Source organism: Triticum urartu, chromosome 6 (assembly GCF_003073215.2).
Source record: "Triticum urartu cultivar G1812 chromosome 6, Tu2.1, whole genome shotgun sequence".
NCBI lineage: Eukaryota > Viridiplantae > Streptophyta > Magnoliopsida > Poales > Poaceae > Triticum > Triticum urartu.
In genome coordinates this window covers 572,413,542-572,436,827 of record NC_053027.1, presented here as the reverse complement: position 1 = coordinate 572,436,827, position 23,286 = coordinate 572,413,542, and the positions used below count along the sequence as shown (strand labels likewise).

Here is a 23,286-nt window from a genome sequence, read left to right as displayed (position 1 = left end):
TGATCGGCGAGCCATAGAAAATAAATGGATCTTTAAGAAGAAGACAGACGCGGATGGTAATGTGACCATCTATAAGGCTCGACTTGTCGCTAAGGGTTATCGACAAGTTCAAGGGGTTGACTACGATGAGACTTTCTCACCCGTAGCGAAGCTGAAGTCCGTCTGAATCATGTTAGCAATTGCCGCATTCTATGATTATGAGATATGGCAAATGGACGTCAAAATAGCATTCCTTAACGGCTTTCTTAAGGAAGAATTGTATATGATGCAGCCGGAAGGTTTTGTCGATTCTAAGAATGCTAACAAGGTGTGCAAGTTCCAACGCTCAATCTATGGGCTGGTGCAAGAATATCAGAGTTGGAACATTCGATTTGATGAGATGATCAAAGCGTTTGGGTTTACACAGACTTATGGAGAAGCCTGTGTTTACAAGAAAGTGAGTGGGAGCTCTGTAGCATTTCTCATATTATATGTGGATGACATACTATTGATGGGAAATGATATAGAATTCTTGGAAAGCATAAAGGCCTACTTGAACAAGTGTTTTTCAATGAAGGACCTTGGAGAAGCTGCTTATATATTAGGCATCAAGATCTATAGAGATAGATCGAGACGCCTCATTGGTCTTTCACAAAGCACATACCTTGACAAGATATTGAAGAAGTTCAATATGGATCAGTCCAAGAAGGGGTTCTTGCCTGTATTGCAAGGTGTGCAATTGAGCACGGCTCAATGCCCGACCAAGGCAGAAGATAGAGAAAAGATGAGTGTCGTCCCCTATGCCTCGGCCATAGGGTCTATTATGTATGCCATGCTGTGTACCAGACCTGATGTAAACCTTGCAGTAAGTTTGGTAGGAAGGTACCAAAGTAATCCCGGCATGGAACACTGGACAGCGGTCAAGAATATCCTGAAGTACCTGAAGAGGACTAAGGACATGTTTCTCGTTTATGGAGGTGACGAAGAGCTCGTCGTAAAGGGTTACGTCAATGCTAGCTTCGACACAGATCTGGATGACTCTAAGTCACAAACCGGATACGTGTATATTTTGAATGGTGGGGCAGTAAGCTGGTGCAGTTGCAAGCAAAGCGTTGTGGCGGGATCTACATGTGAAGTGGAGTACATGGCAGCCTCGGAGGCAGCACAAGAAGCAATCTGGGTGAAGGAGTTCATCACCGACCTAGGAGTCATACCCAATGCGTCGGGGCCGATGACTCTCTTCTGTGACAACACTGGAGCTATTGCCCTTGCCAAGGAGCCCAGGTTTCACAGGAAGACCAGGCATATCAAGCGTCGCTTCAACTCCATTCGTGAAAGTGTTCAAAATGGAGACATAGATATTTGTAAAGTACATACGGACCTGAATGTAGCAGATCCGTTGACTAAACCTCTCCCTAGAGCAAAACATGATCAACACCAAAACTCTATGGGTGTTCGATTCATCACAATGTAACTAGATGATTGACTCTAGTGCAAGTGGGAGACTGTTGAAAATATGCCCTAGAGGCAATAATAAAATGATTATTATATTTCCTTGTTCATGATAATTGTCTATTATTCATGCTATAATTGTGTTATCCGGAAATCGTAATACACGTGTGAATACATAGACCACAACACGTCCCTAGTGAGCCTCTAGTTGACTAGCTCGTTGATCAACAGATAGTCATGATTTCCTGACTATGAACATTGGATGTCATTGGTAACGGGATCACATCATTAGGAGAATGATGTGATGGACAAGACCCAATCCTAAGCATAGCATAAAGATCGTGTAGTTCGTTTGCTAGAGCTTTTCCAATGTCAAGTATCATTTCCTTAGACCATGAGATTGTGCAACTGCCGGATACCGTAGGAGTGCTTTGGGTGTGCCAAACGTCACAACGTAACTGGGTGACTATAAAGGTGCACTACGGATATCTCCGAAAGTGTCTGTTGGGTTGGCACGAATCGAGACTGGGATTTGTCACTCCATGTGACGGAGAGGTATCTCTGGGCCCACTCAGTAATGCATCATCATAATGAGCTCAATGTGACCAAGGGGTTGGTCACGGGATCATGCATTATGGTACCAGTAAAGTGACTTGCCGGTAACGAGATTGAACAAGGTATTGGGATACCGACGATCGAGTCTCGGGCAAGTAACGTACTGATTGACAAAGGGAATTGTATATGGGATTACTTGAATCCTCGACATCGTGGTTCATCCGATGAGATCATCGTTGAACATGTGGGAGTCAACATGGGTATCCAGATCCCGCTGTTGGTTATTGACCGGAGAGTCGTCTCGGTCATGTCTGCGTGTCTCCCGAACCCGTAGGGTCTACACACTTAAGGTTCAGTGACGCTAGGATTGTAGAGATATTAGTATGCGGTAACCCGAAAGTTGTTCGGAGTCCCGGATGAGATCCCGGACGTCACGAGGAGTTCCAGAATGGTCCGGAGGTAAAGATTTATATGTGGGAAGTCCTATTTTGACCACCGGAAAATGTTTGGGATTTTTCGGTATTGTACCGGGAAGGTTCTAGAAGGTTCTGGAGTGGGGCCCACCTGCATGGGGGGACCCACATGAACGTGGGTAGTGGGGGCAAGGCCCCACACCCCTGGTCAAGGCGCACCAAGATCCCCCCTTAGAAGGAATAAGATCATATCCCGAAGGGATAAGATCAAGATCCCTAAAAAGGGGGGATAACAATCGGTGGGGAAGGGAAATGATGGGATTTCTTTTCCCCACCTTTGCCAACGCCCCAATGGACTTGGAGGGCAAGAAACCAGCCCCCTCCACCCCTATATATAGTGGGGACGCGCATGAGAGCCGCACCCTAGCCCCTGGCGCCTCCCTCTCCCTCTCGCTGAGCTTGGCGAAGCCCTGCCGAGATCCCCGCTGCTTCCACCACCAGACCGTCGTGCTGCTGGATCTCCATCAACCTCTCCTTCTCCCTTGCTGGATCAAGAAGGAGGAGATGTCTTCCCCAACCGTACGTGTGTTGAACGCGGAGGTGCCGTCCGTTTGGCGCTAGGATCATCGGTGATTTGGATCACGACGAGTACGACTCCATCAACCTCGTTCCCTTGAACGCTTCCGCTCGCGATCTACAAGGGTATGTAGATACACTCCTCTCTCTCGTTGCTAGATGACTCCATAGATTAATCTTGGTGATGCGTAGAAAATTTTAAAATTCTGCTACGTTCCCCAACAAATTGTACTACATAGCTTGAGCAAGGCGAAGCTGTATCTCACTGCACAACTTTTTGTGTGATGTCCCCGTCACATTTATGTACTGAAATGCTGTTGAAAAGCATGTGCCGTCTTTCTCAATAGTCCTAGATGTTGACAGATGATTGTATTTATTCCGTGTGTACACGTTTGTGTATTCGATATAGTTGTCCCGCAGGGGCGGAGACAGGGGGGGAGGGGGGGGGGCGAGCAGGGGTCAGACCCCTACCAATCTCTCGCCCCCCTCAACCATTTGTACTAGGTACTGTGTACTGTATGTGCCTAATGGCCATAACTAATTGCATCATTAGCCCATATGTTAACAATTAACTAAAATATCACCGAAATAGAGAAGCCCATAATCCAATAACCCATGTACGGTGGTTGTGGCTGGCTTAGCCACGGGCCAATGTCTAATCCATCCGATCGAAATTGATATGTGCGTGCGTGCGTGCGTGTGATGCATATCCGGTAGGGCGTTTGCCGCCGCTGCCGCTACTCGCCACGACAAGAACGCCGTCCATTCATCTATAGTCTGTTGTCGATGCACGGGGACGACTAGATGCAGGCGGGTCAAATACGGGTAGATGCCGGTGAGCACGATAGATGCACGTACACTACATACTAGTACTAGCTTATGTATTGGTTAATTATATTATTCCCACCGTCCTAAAATAATTATGGTTTCAGTTTATCCTAAGTTAAATTTGATCAAATTTATAAATATTATGATGAGATCTACGAAATTAAATAAATATGATTTTACAAATTTGAGGAAATTTGACTTACAATAAACCTAAAAATCCAATTATTTTGGAAGAACAGGAGCAGATTTTTTAATGTAAATTATGATCTCAATCAACATAATACATATTCCATATAAATAGTAAATTAATCTAGTAATTATGCACCTTTTTATAGTAGTTAATGATGAGATAAAAGACAATACCAACTAATGGGGTAAACACTTTTTCAAACCAATTGCTTCAACTTCAAGCTCCAACGTTTTGCTGAGAATTATCATGTTTTCAGTTCCAAACCATAATATTATGCTTTATCAGCACCCTGTCATGAGCCTTAATATTAATATGATATTTCATCAGTTACATCAACAATACTATTCGCCCCCCTCATGTTCAAATCCTGACTCCGCCCCTGGTTGTCCCGCTTGTACTCTGTAAGAAGGGTTCTATTCGTGGACGGACCTACCCCTGTACGTGTTATATATGGGCAGCCATGAGGTGAATACAGTTGTCTTGCACCAAACAATTCTTCTACACTAGCTAGTAGCTAGCAATATTCCGCAGTTTCAACATTTTCAGTGATGAGTGGATGCTGTAGTTGCTGTTTGGGTCTTGATCCGTGATAGAGTGGCAGGATGCTACAATCTTGAGAATTTTCTCCATTCTCCTTTGGTTCATGCCATCCACTCGTTTTCTGCACAAGGAAGATAGGCTATACAACACACCCTCCACATGATTAGCACCCCAAAGGATTTCTAGCCACTCAAGTGCAGCGTTAGGTAAGCGTTCCGCTGTCTAAAACCTGTATTGGAGAAGTTGGCTGCCCTTCTCGGGGAACTTCATAAAAGTTGAGATAGAGAGGGGCCAGCTAATGGAAAAAGGCCAAAAAAATCACTGTTTACTGTAACTATACAAGCAAAAGCAACATCTTGGGGCGGGTCAGGGCCCCTGCTGGCTCCGCCACTGGCTCCAGCATGGCTTTATGCTCTGTCGCATTGTTAAATTACCTTGCACCTTTTTTTTGGCAGTTTTTGTAGGAGGTTGACTTCAGCGACATGTATTTGCAAATTTAACATTCTTTTATTGTATTTTGTGTAGATTATTGCCGAACTTGAATCAACATCAGTAAGGATCAATCGAAGTCAACATCAGTATTCTTCAGAGAAATCAACATCAGTATACTGAAGGTGAATCAACATCAGTAAGGATCTATCGAAGTGTTGGGTGATTCTTCAGGTGGAGTGCTTTACTTGGTTTAATCTCATATACTTATTTTTTCCAGTTCGGAGTTCAAGTTGAATTGACAGCACGAAATTCTTCAGAGGCAGCTGATGAACGTGGACCCTAATCCTTTTGAAGGAAAAACATCTGAATATTGAGAGATTTTACTGAATGTTCTAGAGAAAAACATGGAGTTTGGTTTTCTCTGAAGTACCCAAGTTCTATATATATATGACAGTTTTCTCCTACCATAGCGCATTTGTGAATGTTATTGTTAAGAACCATGCCAAAATATGGATCGATCATCTGTATTGAACAAACCATTTAACATGTTATGAGCGAGCTGGGTGTATACTCCCTCCGAGTTTAACCTACAAAAACACCTTATATTTTGATATAGAGGTAGCTAGTAGATAGATGCAAGGAAAAATATAATAGATGGATTCATTTGTGGAGCTTGTAATGAGAGACGGCGTAGCGTTGGCCAGCGGCTCAGCCGTGCGCTCATATCCCTCAAGACACATGAAGAAGAAGCAAGCACTACTGACCGCTCGATCAACATCCAATTACTGCAGCGAGGACAATGGCACTGTGGTGTTGCTGTTGTGAAACAACATAAAAGAGTGGTGCCGACTGCCGAGATAGGAGAGAGGAGTGAACCAAAGAAAGAAGAAGAGATCAGGGAGGAAGATGAGCAAGCAGGGTGGTAATGGTATGGCTAGCACGGTCCCTCTCCTCACCCCCTACAAGATGGGCGCCTTCCATCTCTCCCACAGGTCGGTCTGCATTTTCCTCTCTCTCTCTCTCTCTCCTTGTTCTCTGTGTGTGTGGCCGAGTGGTTCAGCCGGTCTTCTCCCTCTCTCCTCCGCCGGCCGGAGTTGGGGAGGGAGGGAGGAGGCTGTGTCCGCTGTAATATTTAGGCTCTTCCACTCTTGCTGATCCTTATTTGTAGCCTTCCATCGACGCACCTGCCTCTGCTCGATGGTGGTGTTGGAGGCAGAGGAGTGGATCTGACGGGACGGCAGCTCCTCTATTTTCATCCCCGGCTGTCGGTGGCCTTCCATTGACGCCAACGGGCCTCTTCTCGATGGTGGTGTTGGAGGGAGAGGACGGCAGCACCTCTATTTTCATCCCCGGCTGTGGGTGGCCTTCCAGATCCAACTTAATTTCTTCTTGACATCGTGGTGATGGAAGAGGAGCTCATCCTCAGCTGTGATTGTGGTGTTATGGTACTGGCACTCAGCCGGGGTTCTCTTCCTTCCCGCGCACTCATCTTGTCGAAATGCAACTTCTCTTTTCCTTCGGCTGCTAAGGTGCCTGCGTCCCTCCCGTTCCTATCAGATGGAGATACCAAGCGGCCATGTCCCCAGCGACGGCTACGATCCCCTGCTGAATCGTCCATGTGGGATAAGTTCCAATTCTTCGTCTCGATCTGGTGTCCCCTTGGCAAAATCCTTGAACCTTGGGTGAAATTTTTACTTTTGTTTGGGACCTTCTACGAGCTGTACTGTCTTCGGTACGACAGCATATCAGTGCTACTGACCTTCCCATGTTACCATGCTACAGTGCAATGGCAGCCATCGGAGTAGAAATGAATGGATATGATGCAATGCGTGGTGTTCTTTTCTATACAGCCCCATGGAAGATGCTCCACTTCTCCATTTTCTCCTTCTGCAAGGGAATAATTACCAATGGCACACAAATATTATGAAGATTTTTTTTTTTGAAAATGGAAGAACCTAGAAACAGCCGTGTTGGCCCTGGACGAGTCCTCGAGGTCTGTCATTAGACCACATCAAGTGAAGCAGCTACAAGAGCTGCCGAAATCTATGTCGCCCGTATTCAAATAATATGGACATTGAGGAGGAGAATCCAGGGGACAAACAAACACCAACTTGGACCAAACCAAAAATAGATTGCTGGGATCGGTAGTTTTTCCTCGCCTTTCTAGTCTCTAGAGGAGACCAATCTGGTAGAATGAACTATAATGGGGAAGAGCCTGGAATGAGGAGACGTACGAATAGATTAAGGAGTACTGTTGTGATTTGTGAATGTGCCATGGCCAAGGACTGTCCTTTGTAATAACACACTTTCCCAGGGTGGTTTCTAAGTATTAGCTAAGGGGATACTTCCACGCTGACCCTGTTCATCTGATACGAATCTATTGGCTGGCAATGTTGTGCAGCACGGTAGCACCGGAAAGGTCCGTAGCATTGGATACTTTCCCCTTCCTTATAGACTAGTAACTCTGGGCAGACCGGCGGGGTCGGCGGCATGGTCGGAGGAGCCTTCCATGGGGAGGCGAGGGAGGGAGGAGGCGGCAGGATAGCCAACGGCGTCGGAGGAGCCGATCGTGTGGCAGTTGGGCACCGCGCGGCTGCAATTTTTTTTACTCCACCAGCCCAAGTGTTGTATATTTGCAAGAGTTGGTGCTCCAAACTGGTGGTGTTCTATATTTTGAGTAACAAATTTTACAGATAGGGCACCTATTGGAGTACAATTTTAGAAAGGTGGTCCTGACTTATTATACAACACGTATTAAAGATGATCTAATGCAACCCCACATGCCATGGGAGCACTGTGTGGAACATGTTGACGCACCAGGATCGAGTCTAGTGAATTTTCTTTGGAGTATGAGAACAATGTGTTTCATAATATTGCAAAACTCCTTTTACATGATGGTCCATTTGTTCCTGAGAGGTTTCCTCTTTCTTTCTTTTTTGTCCAGGGTAGTTCTCGCACCCCTTACAAGGACACGATCCTATGGCAATGTTCCTCAGCCCCATGCCATACTGTATTATCAGCAGAGAACAACCAAAGGAGGCCTCTTGATTGCCGAGGCCACTGGAGTCTCAGACACTGCCCAAGGGTGTGTGCCCTAGATCCTTAATTGGACTCTGCCTTTTGAGATCTCAGTAGTCATGTTCAATTTCTTGTTCTTTATCACAGTTCAATGATTTCTAAAGATGGAATGTTTCCTTTGTTCATGCAAGGTACAAAGATACTCCTGGCATTTGGACAAAAGAGCAGGTGGAAGCATGGAAGCCTATCGTAGATGGGGTTCATGCCAAGGGAGGGATATTTTTCTGTCAGATTTGGCATGTCGGAAGAGTCTCTAATCATAGTAAGTTTAATAAGAGAGTGGATTTTTGCTCTCTAGCTCCATGGAGCCCTTCGTTTTCCAAACATTCAAAAATCATTTTTTTAAGTTTAAAAAAAATCTTATATATGTATATAAGATCTGTGTAAAATTTCAGCACGACATACATTTTTATGGGGCCTGTACAAAAATACAAAATCATGTATTCTTAGTATCTTATAGTGAATAGTACATGTGCTAGAAATATGCGATTTTGTCATTTTATTTGTAGGTCACATAAAAAGTATTTTAACCATGAAACTTCACAGACAAGTAGTATACAACCATATATGTATAACTTCTTAGAATTTTTTGAAACTTAATTTTTTTGAAGATTTCAAATAAAGGGCTCCATGGAGCTCGTGATCCATTAGGCATTTCCGTTATATTCACCAATGAAAAAAAAAATTCACCGATGAATTTTCATTTGAAACAGAGAAGATGAAATGGCCAAAAGGCCAAAGGAATGTTTCATACAAAATATTGGACCGAAAGAGAAAAACTTGAAATCCAATCTGATGTCTTCCTCTTTTCAAATTAACCGAACAAGATTATATTGGTGTTATTAAATCTGAAATGCTTGATCCCTATGTCACCGGAAATGGAGCTCGAGCTCCATGTAGCCATTTATTTGAAATCTTCAAAATTCAAACTTTAAAGTTTTTAAAAATCCTGGAAAGGTACACATGTACATATGGATGTATACTATTCTCTTTGTAAACTAATATAAGACGTTTTAGGTCACTAAAGGCATCTTATATTAGTTTACAGAGGGGATACTTGTCTACGAAGTTTCTTGACAAAGTACTTTTGTTATGTGATCTAAGACCTATATATACTTACTGATACTGTGTGGCTCTTTTTATTTCTTTTATAATACCAACACATGTTTGATGTCTGCATGCAGCTTATCAGCCTAATGGACAAGCTCCGATATCGAGCACCGATAAGCCATTGAAACCTATGGTGATAGATAATCACATAGTAGCTGATTTCTCAACGCCTAGGCCACTGGAGACCGATGAGATCCCTATGGTCATCAATGATTTCAGGGTTGCTGCTAGAAATGCAATTGAAGCTGGTAGCTATGTCCCTCTCACAATTAGCACTCAAAATATTAGTAACATGTTAAGTTTAGCATAAAGCACTTGCCCATCCTGCAAAAAAGTATAAAGAGAAGTAGCAAAAAAAATGGTGTACATTCAAGATCCCTATGCAAGGGAAATCTAACCTCATTACTCTGTATGGTTTACAGGATTTGATGGTGTTGAGATCCATGGGGCTCATGGCTATTTGATCGATCAGTTCTTCAAGGACCAAGTCAATGGACGCACTGACAAATACGGCGGGAGCTTAGAGAATCGTTGCCGGTTTGGACTAGAAGTGGTCCAAGCCGTGGTAGATGAAATCGGAGCTGATAAGGTTGGGATGAGGCTCTCGCCCTTTGCAAACTACTGGGAATCGTCAGACTCCAACCCGGGAGCTCTAGGCCTGTACATGGCACAAGCGCTGAACCAAATTGGGATCCTCTACTGTCACACGGTCGAGCCATGGATGATAACGTTCGTTGACAAGGTTGAAACTCCAAATAGCCTTGGCGCCATGCGGGATGCTTTCAAGGGAACGTTTATCGTAGCCGGTGGCTACAACAGGGAGGATGGAAATGCAGCTGTCTCCGGTGGCTATGCTGATCTGGTTGCATACGGGCGTTTGTTCTTGTCTAATCCTGACTTGCCTCGGAGGTTTGAGATCGATGCTCCTCTAAACAAGTACAACAGAGATACTTTCTACATCTCCGATCCAGTTGTTGGATACACTGATTACCCATTCCTTTCATCCGATGTATAAATGGCTGTTTTATAAACGGGCTCATCCCCGCTCTGAACTATGATACCCGGACGTATTCATTGTTACTGAACCTGTTTAATAAATTTGGCTGTGTGCATCATTGTGATGCAGTGGCTAGGGGTCTTACCCTCTTTTTTTGATCAAAGAAGGGCTCGCCCCCTTCCGATTTTCATTACTGAAAACCACGCCATAGAGTAACAAAGCATTCCAGAGCTACATAGCAGGACCTAACACAAAAAACTACCAGTATCAGCATATCACCAACAGGCCCACACAGGCCTCAACATTTACGAACACAGCAACAGGGTACCAAGACCCAGCACATAAAGTCTTATAGAACCAACAAGGCGACGGCAAAATAAAAGCGATCTAACTAAGCCAGAGAAACAAAGAAACTAAGAACTGCAGCAGCCGCGTCGAGGATGTCATCAGCCGGGTAGCCTTGCCACGTTGATCCGCCACCCCTGTCCAGCTATGTATACCTCACTTGCTGCCCGTTCTAGCACTCTTGCTCCCAGCTCCAGCATTTTTCTTGATGGCTCCTTTATCTGCAATATGGACCAATCAACCAACCATCGACTCATTAGTTTGATTATATATAAAGGATCATTTATCCTCTTATTCTCAAATATTACAGCGTTTCTACTTTTCCAAATTGCCCAGAATAAGGCAGAAGCCCCAACCATTACCACTTTCTTGTCTTCTTTGCTAAATTTGTTAATCCACTCCCCAAAACATTCTTTAGTATTTGCAGGAGTGGTCTTAAGGCCACAAACACACTTAACCAGGCTCCATAACAGGGAAGCCACAGAACAGGCAAAAAGCAGATGATCAATTGATTCATCCTTTCCACAAAGCACACATTCCTTTCCCCCTTTCCACCCTTTTCTGAGCAGGACATCCCTAGTTAAAATGCTTTTCTTATTAATCAGCCACAGAAAGACTTTGATTTTGGCAGGAACTTTGATTTTCCACAGGTATTTCTGTGGGAATTTCAACCCAATTGTAATCATTTTCTTATATAAGGATCTCACAGAAAATTTTCCATCAGCAGTGAGGGTCCAAGTAATCCTATCCTCCCCTCCCTTCATTTTTATATTTTCACATCTTCTTTTAAGAGCATTCCACAAATCCAGAGTTTCCCCATATAAGGTCCTCCTAAACCTAAATCCCCCCCCCCCATCCTTTATGAATGGCCTCTTCCACAGTAATCTTGTGGTCAAAGCATATATCATAAATTCTAGGATAAGCATCTTTCAAAGGCTTGTCATCTACCCAAGTGTCTTCCCAAAATCTAGTATTTTTCCCATCCCCAAGTTCTTTTTTCGTAAATTAAAATATTCTTTATTTTCATCAGGTTACTCCAAAACTGGGAGTCACCAGGTTTTTTCTCTGTTAGAGCTAAGCATTTCTCTGTTTTATACTTTCTTTTCAGAATGTCTTGCCAAATCCCTCTCTCTGTCTCCATTTTCCAGAACCATTTGGCCAACAAAGCTATGTTCATCATTTCCAATTAAGAATTCCTAGGCCCCCCATCTCTTTGGGTAGACAGTATTCTTTCCAGTTCACCAAATGATATTTTCTAACATTCTCATCTTCTTGCCAAACCAGCCTTGCCCTGAAGAAATCAGCTTTCTTAATAATTTTTTTAGGGATGGCATAGAATGGCATCATGAACAGAGGAATATTAGTCAAACAGGCTTGAACCAGGGTAATCCTACCAGCTATAGAGCCTAGTAGCTTTCCCTGCCAGCATCCACATCTTTTTTCAATCTTATCAGTTACACAATTCCAGTGTGCATTTCTAATCCTGGTCTCAGACACAGGCATACCTAGGTATTTGATGGGCATATCTCCCATTTTGCAAGTCAGTAATTCCTGATAAATCAATTGTTTTTCTTTAGCTTTCCCAAATAGCATCAGTTCACTTTTATGGAAGTTTATTTTAAGTCCTGACATTTGTTCAAAGGCCCCTAATATGAATTTAAGATTTCTCACACTTTCCAAATCATCTTTAATTAGAAAGATGGTGTCATCAGCATATTGTAACATGTTAACTCCTTTATTGCCATTTTCACTCAAGACCCCCTTGACAATATGATGTTCCAGGGCATTATTCATTAAAATAGCTAGGGCATCAGCAGCTACATCAAAAAGTAGTGGTGACATAGCATCTCCTTGCCTCAAGCCTTTGTAAGTTTTGAAGTAAGGCCCTATATCATCATTGACTTTAATTCCTACATGCCCCCATCTCATAGTCTCCATAACCCAGTAACACCACTTATCTGGAAAACCTTTCAATCTTAGCATTTGCATAACAAAGGGCCATTTGATTTTATCATATGCTTTTTCAAAATCAACCTTGAAAACCAAAGCATCTTCTTTATCTCTATGAAATGAATTCAAAGCTTCATGCAAAATAACCACCCCTTCCATAATGTACCTCCCCTTGATAAATGCAGTTTGTGTTTTGGAAATAACAGGGGAAACACACTTGGTCAGTCTGTTCATCAAAATTTTTGTAACAATCTTGAAACTCACATTTAGTAGGCAAATAGGCCTAAATTTTTGAATTTGCTTGGCATCATTGGTCTTGGGGATCAGTGTAATGATGCCATAATTAAGTCTGGCTATGTTAATTTCCCCTTTAGCAAAACCATCCACTAGAGCTTTCAGATCCCATTTAACCAAATCCCAGAAGTCTTGGTAGAAGTCAGCAGGGAACCCATCAGGCCCTGGACTTTTGTTTCTTTTCATGCCAAAAACTACATGATGTATCTCATCAAGGGAAAACGGGGACAACAAATCTTCTATCTCTTGTGGTTTTATCTTTTCCATAACCATCTCCCCCAAGGATATGTTAGATTCTTCGGGGTGTCCAAACAAATCTTTGTAAAATTTAGTAATGTAGTCCATCAGGTTCTTGTCACCCTCTATATTCCCTTCTTCTTGTTCCAAGGAAATTATTCTGTTCTTCCTTCTCCTCCCATTCACCTTTGCATGGTAGTATCTAGTGTTCCCATCCCCATCTTTAATCTCCTTATCCTTATATCTCTGTATCCATTTTATTTCTTCTTGTGTCATAATTCTTTTCAGTTGCTCTCTAAGCTCTTTCTGCTCAATTCTATCTGCAGCAGTTAAGCCCATTCTCTCAGCTCTTTTATCTATTCCATCTAATTTATTGACAATTTCTACTTTGAGTTTCCTATACCAAGCATCCATGTTTTTATTCCAACCTTTGGCTTTTCTTCTTAGATTCCTCATTCTTAATTGCCATCTATCCAACACATTCCCTCGATATCTCTCATTCCAAGTCTTATATATTAATTCTTTAAATCCTTCCCTCAGGAACCAGGCATTTTCATATCTGAATGTATAGTTTGTTGTTTGTGACTCCCCTGTATCTAAGTATAGATGAGTATGGTCAGAGATTTCCCTAGCAAAGGCTTGAAGGATAGTCAAAGGATACCTTTCCTCCCATGCAGGGCACATCAACACTCTGTCCAACTTCTCATAAGTGGGGTCATCCTGGTTATTAGCCCAAGTATATTGCCTCCCATTTAAAGGTAGCTCCCTCAAACCAGCTTGTTCTATTATGGCATTGAACATAAAAGACCACTGTTCATTCAACATGGGTTTGTTTTTTTCTTTATCATTCCTAATGATGTTAAAGTCTCCTCCCACCAAACAAGGCAGTGGATTGTCATGATATAGTCTAGCTAACTCAGCAAGAAAATCAGCCTTCCCTTCCTTCTGTGCATCCCCATATACAGCAACTAGATTCCAATGCATTTTCATTTTTTTGTCAAACAATAGCATTCTTATGAAATACTGCCCATTCTCAATGTGTTCTACATCGAACATCTCCCTATTAATGCCAAGTAGGATTCCTCCTGACATTCCTCTTGGGGGATTCCAGCTCCATTGATAGCTTTTACCCCCACATAGGTTGTGCAATTCATTTTTGGTGAAGTATCGTTTGATTGTTTCTGAAATCCCAACAAAATCTAACTTGTATTCCATGATCATCTCTCTTATATATCTCTTTTTATGGTCTTGACCTATACCCCTCACATTCCAAAAAACCCCCCTCATTTTTGATTAGCTACTAATTAGTAAATTTCTGCTATTTTTATCTTCTATTCAAATCTCCCTTAGTCTAAATGTTTATAGGTTAGAGACTAATTAGTCTTCTTCCCTCTTTTTCTCCTTAGCACTCCAATCCCCACCGACTGCTTCACACAGCTTAATGCTGGTGAGCCTCTTATGCCCCTTTTTTCCCAGAGAGCATCTCTCTGAGTTTTTTATATTGTTGTTCTTCAATCTCAGCATCAGAGTGTTCCAAATCAGAACATAGTTCATCCAAATCCACATCTCCAGTATTAATGTATACTGGTGTGTCCCTACCTTTTTCTATATTCTCTCTTGCCTTCTCATTTTCATTTTCATTCTCCTTCTCTCTCTTAATATTTTGAAAATATAAATCTCTTCTAACTTTCTCCATTTTATTGATAATATCCATATTTCTCTCAATCATGTCTATAGAGCACCCCAAGTCAATCCCTACCATGGAACTAATTTGCAGTAAGGAAGAGTTAACAAAGTTAGCGCCAGTATCCTTACCATAGTTATCTCTTTCTTCAGCTCTGATCTTAGCCATATCCTCTATTTTCTGATCTTCCTTCCCTTTGTTCCTGAGACTTCTTTTAAGTTCAACTTCTTTTTCTTCCTCCTCCTGATTTGTAATCTCAGCTCCATGCAGGTCAATCATCCTCTCTCCCAATGTCCCAATTGATTCCTGGCTGGCATTATAATCAGTGGGTTCATTGTATTTCCCAGACTCAGACTCTCCTTTCTTTTGTTGGTTTTCCTTCTCATAGTCTTCCAGGTCCATATTGGCCAGCTTCATTTCATATTGTTCTCTGTTAACAGCCTCTTGAATTAACTTTTGGATCTCTTCCTGTTGTTGATTGATTTTTCCCTGCATCACTTGTTGATTGCTTTCCAAATCCTTAATTCTTTGCTCAGCCTTAGCCCACAATGCATTGTGTCTGGCTTTATCTTCTTCCAAATTTTTGATCTTGCTAAACATGATATCACTTTCTTTTTGCCACTTTCTCTTTTCAGAATATGCCTCATCTTGCCATTGCATCATATTTTCTTCTAATTGCAGCTTCATTTTTGTTAGTTTTCCATCCACTTCCTCACTCTGTTTGAGAGACAAACATCCCAGTGTAATGCCTCTGTGGTCAGCATCTTCCACTCTGGATCTCTTTCTGTTTTCAGTATCTCTATCCTCCTCCTCTGGATCATTTGTGTTTTCATTTTTCCTCTTATCCTCTTTATACCATCCAATTTCCACAACCTTTTCCACTTCCACCCCAATCCTAAACATGAGAAGATCAGGGGCAGTAATTTCCACATGTGGTGGAGTTTTTTCTACATCTCTGAGCCCACATTTAACTCTCACTTTTTCTTCATTGACTGTATCCATATCCACTTCTAGTATAGGGCCCACTGCAGCAGCCACTTCACACATGCCCAAGAAGTGTCTGAAACAATCTGGCACCTTGTTTAGCTTGATCCAAACAGTATGTAACTTCCCAATGGCTTGGTGGTCTAGGGACCAGGGTTGCACTTTGATGACCACCCCTGTCCCAAGCAAGTTGAAATCATTGAACTTAGCCAGCTCCACTAGTTTTTCCTTGTTAGGAAATCTCATCATGAAACCATTTTTCCCAAATTCTTTGACTCTCCATTGCCATCCCCAGTCAAACATCTCCCCCATGGCTTTTATGAGTTCAGTCTCATTAATGTTCCCTTCTCTGATGATCACCATACCTAAGGGGTTTGTATGTTCAGCTACCAGCACATCCTTGTAACTCTGAACCAGCAGGATCCCCAGCCCCTTGGCAGCATATCCAACATACTTGGGAATTGGCTTCATCTGCTTCAACAAATTGCATTCACTAGTGATATGGTTCTCTCTTCCACAAATCAGACAGTGTCCCACTCTGCAATCTCTGGTAGCATGTCTGGTGTCTTTGCATTTACCACAAACTTGTTTGTTGAACCTTTCCATCCCTTTCTTGCCTTCATCCAAATTTATTTGCCAATTGCCCTTGCCCCCCTGATTTTTCAGCCCCATACCTGAATCATAATCACCTCTCTTGTCAGCTTTCTGAACCTGATCTCCCCTACTCTCTTCTCTCCTAATGCTGTCTCTGCTAGTCTGGGTCTCCGGGGGCTTCCCAACCAACCCTTCTAAGATCTCTTTTTCACCACCCCGCAGACCTTGAACTAACTGAGATAGAAGGGAAGTCAGAAGCTGTTGCTGTCCATTTTGCTCTTTCTGAATCGTCAGATCTTCCTCAATTCCTTGGTCTATTCCAGAGTTCTCTCCTTCATTACTTGCCTTCTCCATCCTGGCTTCCACCGCTTCTTTTTTCCATGTCTTAGCTTGCCAAATCAAACTCTCTTCTTTTTCCACCTCGATGCTCCCCTCTCCACCTTCATTCCCTCTGCCCCCTCTGAATTCAACCCCAAATCTGCCACCTCCTCTCCCAGAGCTGCCAAAACGATCACTTGTGTTGAATCTTCCTCCATTCCATCCACCCCCTCTGTTACTGTAGTTAGATCTCCCTCTAGCAAAACCCCCCACTCCTCCACGATTGAATCTAGGACCTCCAAATCCCCTCCCAAAATTCCCTTCCATTCTGTCTACTGGCGGCGGCGTGGGAGGAGAGGGGGGGAACCCTACACAATGAAGTTGCTCACCCTCCTCCCTCTCACTAGCCTTTATACCTGCCAGACCCACCACTTCTTCCTGGGCCATGTTACTATCAGGCCCACTGGGCTTCCACTAGGCCAGGTCAACTTTCAAGTCCATATTCAAATCCTCCCCCACTGAGCCCCCAAAAATAATCAGGGGTCTCAGAACCACTTTTTCCTCGTTTTTTCCCTTTTCTCCTCTCCTGGGGCACAAAAGGCCCCAACTGGGGTTTTACATATGACCATTTCTCCAAAATCGATCTCATCTTCTTCATACCAAACGGGAATAGGATGATTTGTGTTTTTTCCCATGTAATTAGAAACAATCTTTGCATCAATACCATTATTTCTACAAGCTGTTTCCCTAATTCTCCCCCCCCCCAATCTTATCAGTATGGGTTATATTATTCAGACTGTTAGCCTCTGCAGAAATTCTATCGCAGTCATCTGCGGTTTGGGATTTGAACCCATTTTTCTCCCTACGATCACCACGGAATCCCTTGTTCCTCATCTTCTTCCTCAATCTAGTATCATCTACCTCAATTGAAGCAGTAGAAACTAGGTATTTGGGGTTGGGGAACATACCTGAGTAGAAGACAGAGGGCCCCCCTCCCTCCACCTCCTCGGATCCTTCACCGGCTAGTAACCAGAAGCGGCTACCAGCCGGCGAACACCCTACTGGCAGCGGAGGGCAAGGAGGCGCGGGGAGCGCCTTGGGAAGCGGGGGGAGCATGGTCGGTGTTGCTGGTGCTCTCGCCCTGCGCCTTGTAGTCACCGCCGTCACTTCGCCCTCTTCGATCTCGATAGGCAGCCACCTGGACCCGGGGGCCGGGATCCCCATCACCACCGCCCGTGGTGGCTCCTGCGGCTGCATCGGCGGCGGCGCCCTTGGCTGAATCAGGCGATAGCGAAGGGAGCGGAACAGCTTCCACTTCTCCCTCTGCGCCGGATCCATCGATTCCGCCTCCAACATCGCCCAGAGAAGCACCCCCATCGCCGGCTGGCGCTCGTAGTTGGGGAAGCACCGGAGGATCTCCTCTCCCCTGAGCTTGTCCCGCACCAACTCCGACGCGTCGTTGAGGGCCTTCGCCGTCGGAAACCAGCAGTCGAGCTCCTGGAGTCTCCCCATCATCACCTCGTCCCCGGCAGCCAGGGCCCAAATCTGCTGCTCGCGCGTCGTCATCGAACCCTAACTCTGGGTGGGTCGCGCCGCAGCGGTTGCTCTGGATGAGATCTGGATGCGGGGAAGGAGCGGAGGAAGTGACGAAGAGCCGGTGCGTCGGGCAAATAACTTCTCCCTCCCCCCCCCTCCTCCTCTCTCATCGCCATTACTCCCCTCGGGAACCGCCCTGGGGGCGCCCCACCGGTCATCCACCGCGACACGTGCCAGGTGACATGGGAATTCCACCATTTCGCCCACCTTGACCGCATCTCCGTCGGGCCAACTTCGCGTGTCCACCACCACTCCATCAACGTCGGCGAGCTCCAGACGACGACCTCGCCGGCGAATTGAACCAGGTCGAAAAATCAGCAGCGCCGCGCCTAGATCCGGCACGTATTCGCAGCGAAATCGAGCCTCATATGAGAGACGTGCGTCGCACGGAAGCGTGTCGCACGGGAGCGAGTCGCGCGTGTCTTACCCTCCTTTTCCAAGCACAAAAAACTTCATCGGAGCAACTGCCTGCTGTACCAGTTGTTCGGTAGTATTAGATGAACAGAGTCATTGGTCTGAATGCTTAGTTTTTATGTGTACTAGAGGAATACAGTCATTGGTTTGAATCGCCGTTATTAATTTCAGTTCAACTAGTATGAGCCTAATGAGATCACATAAGACTTGCCTGTTTACCCTCTTGCTCCCACATCCACATGTGTTCCCCAATGGGTAGGATTTTGGTTTTCTTCACTTATCCTACTGCAATCAAAAGTTAAATTAATTAAATTACTTTTCTCCTTTACCGGTAAATTTAATTTATAGGGTGGCGAGGGCATCACATTTAGCATGTCAAAAGTGTTTGAAAAATATACCTATTTATTCATATTTTATTGAGGGGGGAAACGCACTGTACAAGCTACGACTTTATAATGGCAGTAGCACACTTGTGTAGAAACAGAGTACAGGGCTAAAATTCAACTCGCTCAGTACACAAGGGACTAAATATACACTTTCTATTGGTAACAATTCGTCTTGTTAACACCGGTCCTGGACAACCTAGGGTATATAATTTTCCTTCCCCTTCTGTCGTCCTTAATTAGTTTAGTCATGTATAGTTTCCTGGTAATTTCAGTCAGCAAGTTCTTTGGCAAGCTGAAAAGGGACCATTTTCATGAATAAAAAAAATTGATGAACCTTCGTGAGGTTTGAATGCTGCACTATATATGCTTAGAGTTTACTATACACTGGCTATATGTCAGTGTTAAATTTCGAGGAAACCACACATGATTTGCACTTCAGCTCTCCTTACGCTTCAGTAGCAGATGATTTTTTTTTTTTGGTGCCCTGGCTGATGTCGGGTCGGAGACACTTCCGTTGGGGAGAGAATCGCTGCGCCCTGTATTCAAAGGGGAGCTCCTTTTTTTTAGCACATCATAGGGGAGCTCCTATATGGCGCGTCCTGCATCCAATTGGCGGCATTTCCCTCAGGGCACGCCCGACTAGGCCGGCCCATGTAGTAAGACTTCGTACTGCACCGAGCTGGTACTGCAGCGGCTCCTACTTTTTTCATTTATTTTTTAGAACATTTATCAAAAAGTGTGATTTAAAAACATGATTTTTTTTTAATTTATGTACATTTCTTTTAAACATGGTTACCTTTTCAAATTCTTGAACATTAGTTTTTGGAAACACGAATATTTTTTCAAGTTTTGAATATTTTTCCAAAACATTATTTCTTCAGTTTTCTTTTACAATTTTTGAAGACATGAATTGTTTTCCAAAAATTTAAACATCCTTAAAAAATGCAAAGATCTATTAATTTGTTTTGAAATTTTCTTAAAAGGCAAACATTTTTTGATAAGTTTTAACGTTCCTTACAAACACAGATTATTTTTTAATTCTAGTTATCATTTCTATAAAACCGTAAAGAAATTTTGAATTTTCCAAATATTTTCTGATTTATTTAGAAAATTAAATTAAAAATGAAAACAAATCAAAAAAAGTTCTTCAAGGAAAATATGAAAAACCAAACCAGAATTTTCTATAAGATTCCCAAAACCGATCAAGAACTTTCTTGTGCCCATGCCCAATGAGCGTCAAATAGGGAACGCCTCCTTGAAGCGAGACCTCACATGTGATGCATTTTGCGTTACATGCCCAATGCTTCACACAGGGCAGGCCTCCGACTAGGCTGACCCATTACCATGCACTGTACCGACTTTGTCCGGGTTAGGTGTAGCAGATCGGTTTGGATTACTGTAGAGACATGTTCTTTTTAGTTCCTTTTCGGTTTGAAAGTGGTGCTTCCCTATATCATCTCAGCAGAACAGTTGTCCTTTATCTCTGGTCGCCTTATAACTGATAACATTATTGTTGCATATGAATGTTTGCACTTCATGAAGCGTAGCAAGGCAGTCAAACACTGTCACTGTGCACTTAAAATTGATATCAGGGATGGAGCTATGTTCAGCCCTGCAGGGGCTGTGGCTCCCTCGTCCTTGGTAAAAAAAACAAGAAGAATTTTTTTTAGAGCATGCTTAGAATAGAGAAAATAGAGCCTTTGCCCCCCCCCCCCAAACATGCATAATTTGTGTTTGGCCCCCTGAAGATCTGTTCTAGCTCCGCCACTTCTTGATATGATGAAGGCATATGACAGGGTTGAGTGGAATTATTTGAGGGCCGTCATGCTCAAGTTGGATTTCTCTGAAAGATGGGTTACTGTTTTTATGGACTTAGTTAGCTCAGTCTCTTTTTCAGTTTTGTCCAGTGGGAAGAAATTGGACGAGTTTAAACCTTCATGAGGTATTCGTCAGGGAGATCATATCTCGTCTTACATGTTTTTGTTGGCAACGGCAACATGTCTATCTGTCATGATTTTTTTCCGATGGAAGCATTATGTTTATGACACGGCGGAAACATTGTCTTGTGGATGAGAGTAATATTTATACTATAATAACATTTCGGTGTAACGGGATATATTTTTTGGTAATACGGAAATATTTGCTTCGTAAAAGAAATTGTCTGAAAGTACAACAAAAGTACAGAACATTACAACTCTTTTAGACACACTATAAAATTACTATTTTCACTTTAGCAATCCACCACCGTCATGCTGAACGGACTGGTCATCGACAATCTCACATGCATTGTGATCCTACAAGGTAGCAATGTCTTGGCCTTAGCGCACTCGACATCACCGCAACATCTTTCGGATTGTGCTGGATACAAAGAAGCATGTCTTGAATCAAATGAAACCAAATGTATATACAAGAAACACATTTCAATCAAAGAAGCAGTGTTGGGAGTAGTTGAAGCACATAGGTATTGGTTGAACGAAATTACTTCAGGGACGACTTGTGCTTGCACGATCCTTGGCCGATGCCTAATCCAACAACTTCCTTTACATTGGCGTTTTGAATGGATGGTGTGATATGGAGTGTCGTGCTGATATTGTCCTTGAAGTGTCGTGTGTATAGCAGTCCTCTTGGTTGAAAGCACACATCGATAGTAGTTCAAGGCTTCAAGCAACATGCTTGTACGACAAAAGAAGCACACAATTACAATATATGATGCACAACTTCGGTGTTATAGAAACATACACAAGACATCCAACTAGGAAGCATGGTCGACACTAAAGACCAATTTCATGTTGTTACAACATATATCACACACAATGAAAGTACAAAAATTGGTTTTGCAAACAGGCATGCATAGAAAGCATATCATTTTTCAAACGGTTTTATTATCCAATTCAAGGAAGCAACATAGTTGGTGGTTGAAGCACGCCCTGTTAGTGGTGAAGCAACCTGCTTGTAAAATAAAAACAGTTACAATCTTATAACCATAAATTTAGTGTTACAGAAGCACAAGAGAGACATAAAAGGTAGAAGCATGATTAAAACGAAGCAAGAATTTGGTGTTGTGATGGCATACATGACACACAATGGAAGCCAAGAATTTTGATTTTGGAAACTAGCATGCATGTGAAACATACCATTTTCTAATCGATTGCATCATCTAATTGAAGAGTATGTAGCCCACAATAACAAAAAATTAGACCACACATGCAGCCTAAATGAATAAATTTACAATAGCAGATTGTTTCAAGATATTTGAAAGGGAACAGAGAATATCCAATAACAGATTGTTTTAAGATATCCGGGAGGCAGCAAAAAAAACTTTGAAGATTTGTACATCATGATGTGGGGACCAATTGATTTTATTTCCAGACTTGTCCTCCACATCAAATTTGGAATAAGAAACTGCAAATAATTCTTTGATTCACAACCTTACTCGAATATTCAGTCATTCGTGTCAATGGCTGGAGTCTCCTGTGATGAAACCGCCCCTGTCGATCCATAGATGTTTGGATATATTGGGCCATAGTAGACGCAGACGGGACACCCCACAGGCGAAGTGGAGCAGACGGGGCGCAGGGGCGGAGCAGGATGGTGGCAGACTAGCCGAGTAGGACGGCGAGTGAGCTTGCGACTCCGGGATGAACTCGCCCGTGTGGATGCGAGATGGCTAGAGGTGGATGGGTCGTGGAGGCGAGATTTACTCGCATGAGATGGGGTTAGCCGGTGAGGTGGTTGGGTTGGCATGCAAGATTAACTCAGGTGAGGGATTAAGGCCCAGGCGTGTAAACTAGGCAGTTAATTAACATGATTACAAGTCAAGTGATACATCGACTGTGGGATTAAAGATGCACCAACGGTGCACAAGTGGTCTGATGAAAAGCTTCCTATCGGACGTATGATAGGAAGTGTTTCCCTTTTTTCATACCACACGAATAAGATGGCATGCTAATGACATGAGTTTGTTTAAGATGCATAATGTGGATAATTATGTGACTAATATGATGTGGCACATATTCATGACTTGGTAAGGTGGGAGAGTGCATGTTGTTAGAATTAAAGATAGTGTATGTGGTGTATGGCTGGAAAAATAGTACTAGTGAATGCTAACATGGCACACCGGGTGAGGTGAAAGACTACATGTTGAAAGAACTACATATAGTGGGGATGAATTTTTAGAGAATATATGGGATAAGGAACACACATCGAAACTCACTAAAACCCATTCAGAATACGCTTATAGCTCGAGTGAAACTCGAACCGCTACGAAATCCATAGGAACACACGTTGGAAAACGACATGAAACCACAAAACCACAACTAAAGCCAGGAAGCCAC

The 23,286-nt window shown here is 43.2% G+C and overlaps 1 protein-coding gene across 1 annotated transcript; it reads left to right on the top strand.

Moving 5' to 3' along the window:
• The first annotated feature begins 5,732 nt into the window (after positions 1 to 5,732).
• On the top strand, positions 5,733 to 10,233 carry LOC125515624 (putative 12-oxophytodienoate reductase 11). Its single transcript, XM_048681135.1, has 5 exons — positions 5,733 to 5,957; positions 7,910 to 8,050; positions 8,175 to 8,305; positions 9,228 to 9,401; positions 9,576 to 10,233. The coding sequence occupies exons 1-5, from the start codon at positions 5,872 to 5,874 to the stop codon at positions 10,166 to 10,168; spliced, it is 1,125 nt and encodes a 374-aa protein (XP_048537092.1). The 5' UTR covers positions 5,733 to 5,871; the 3' UTR covers positions 10,169 to 10,233.
• Positions 10,234 to 23,286: the final 13,053 nt, after the last annotated feature.

What these genes read in the sequence shown, in the direction of transcription:
- LOC125515624 (XM_048681135.1), top strand. Translation starts at nt 5,872, where the DNA reads ATGAGCAAGCAGGGTGGTAATGGTATGGCTAGCACGGTCCCTCTCCTC. An exon ending in GTCTCAGACACTGCCCAAGG is followed by an intron (nt 8,051 to 8,174) that starts GTGTGTGCCCTA and finishes TGTTCATGCAAG; the next exon opens with GTACAAAGATACTCCTGGCA. An exon ending in CGGAAGAGTCTCTAATCATA is followed by an intron (nt 8,306 to 9,227) that starts GTAAGTTTAATA and finishes GTCTGCATGCAG; the next exon opens with CTTATCAGCCTAATGGACAA.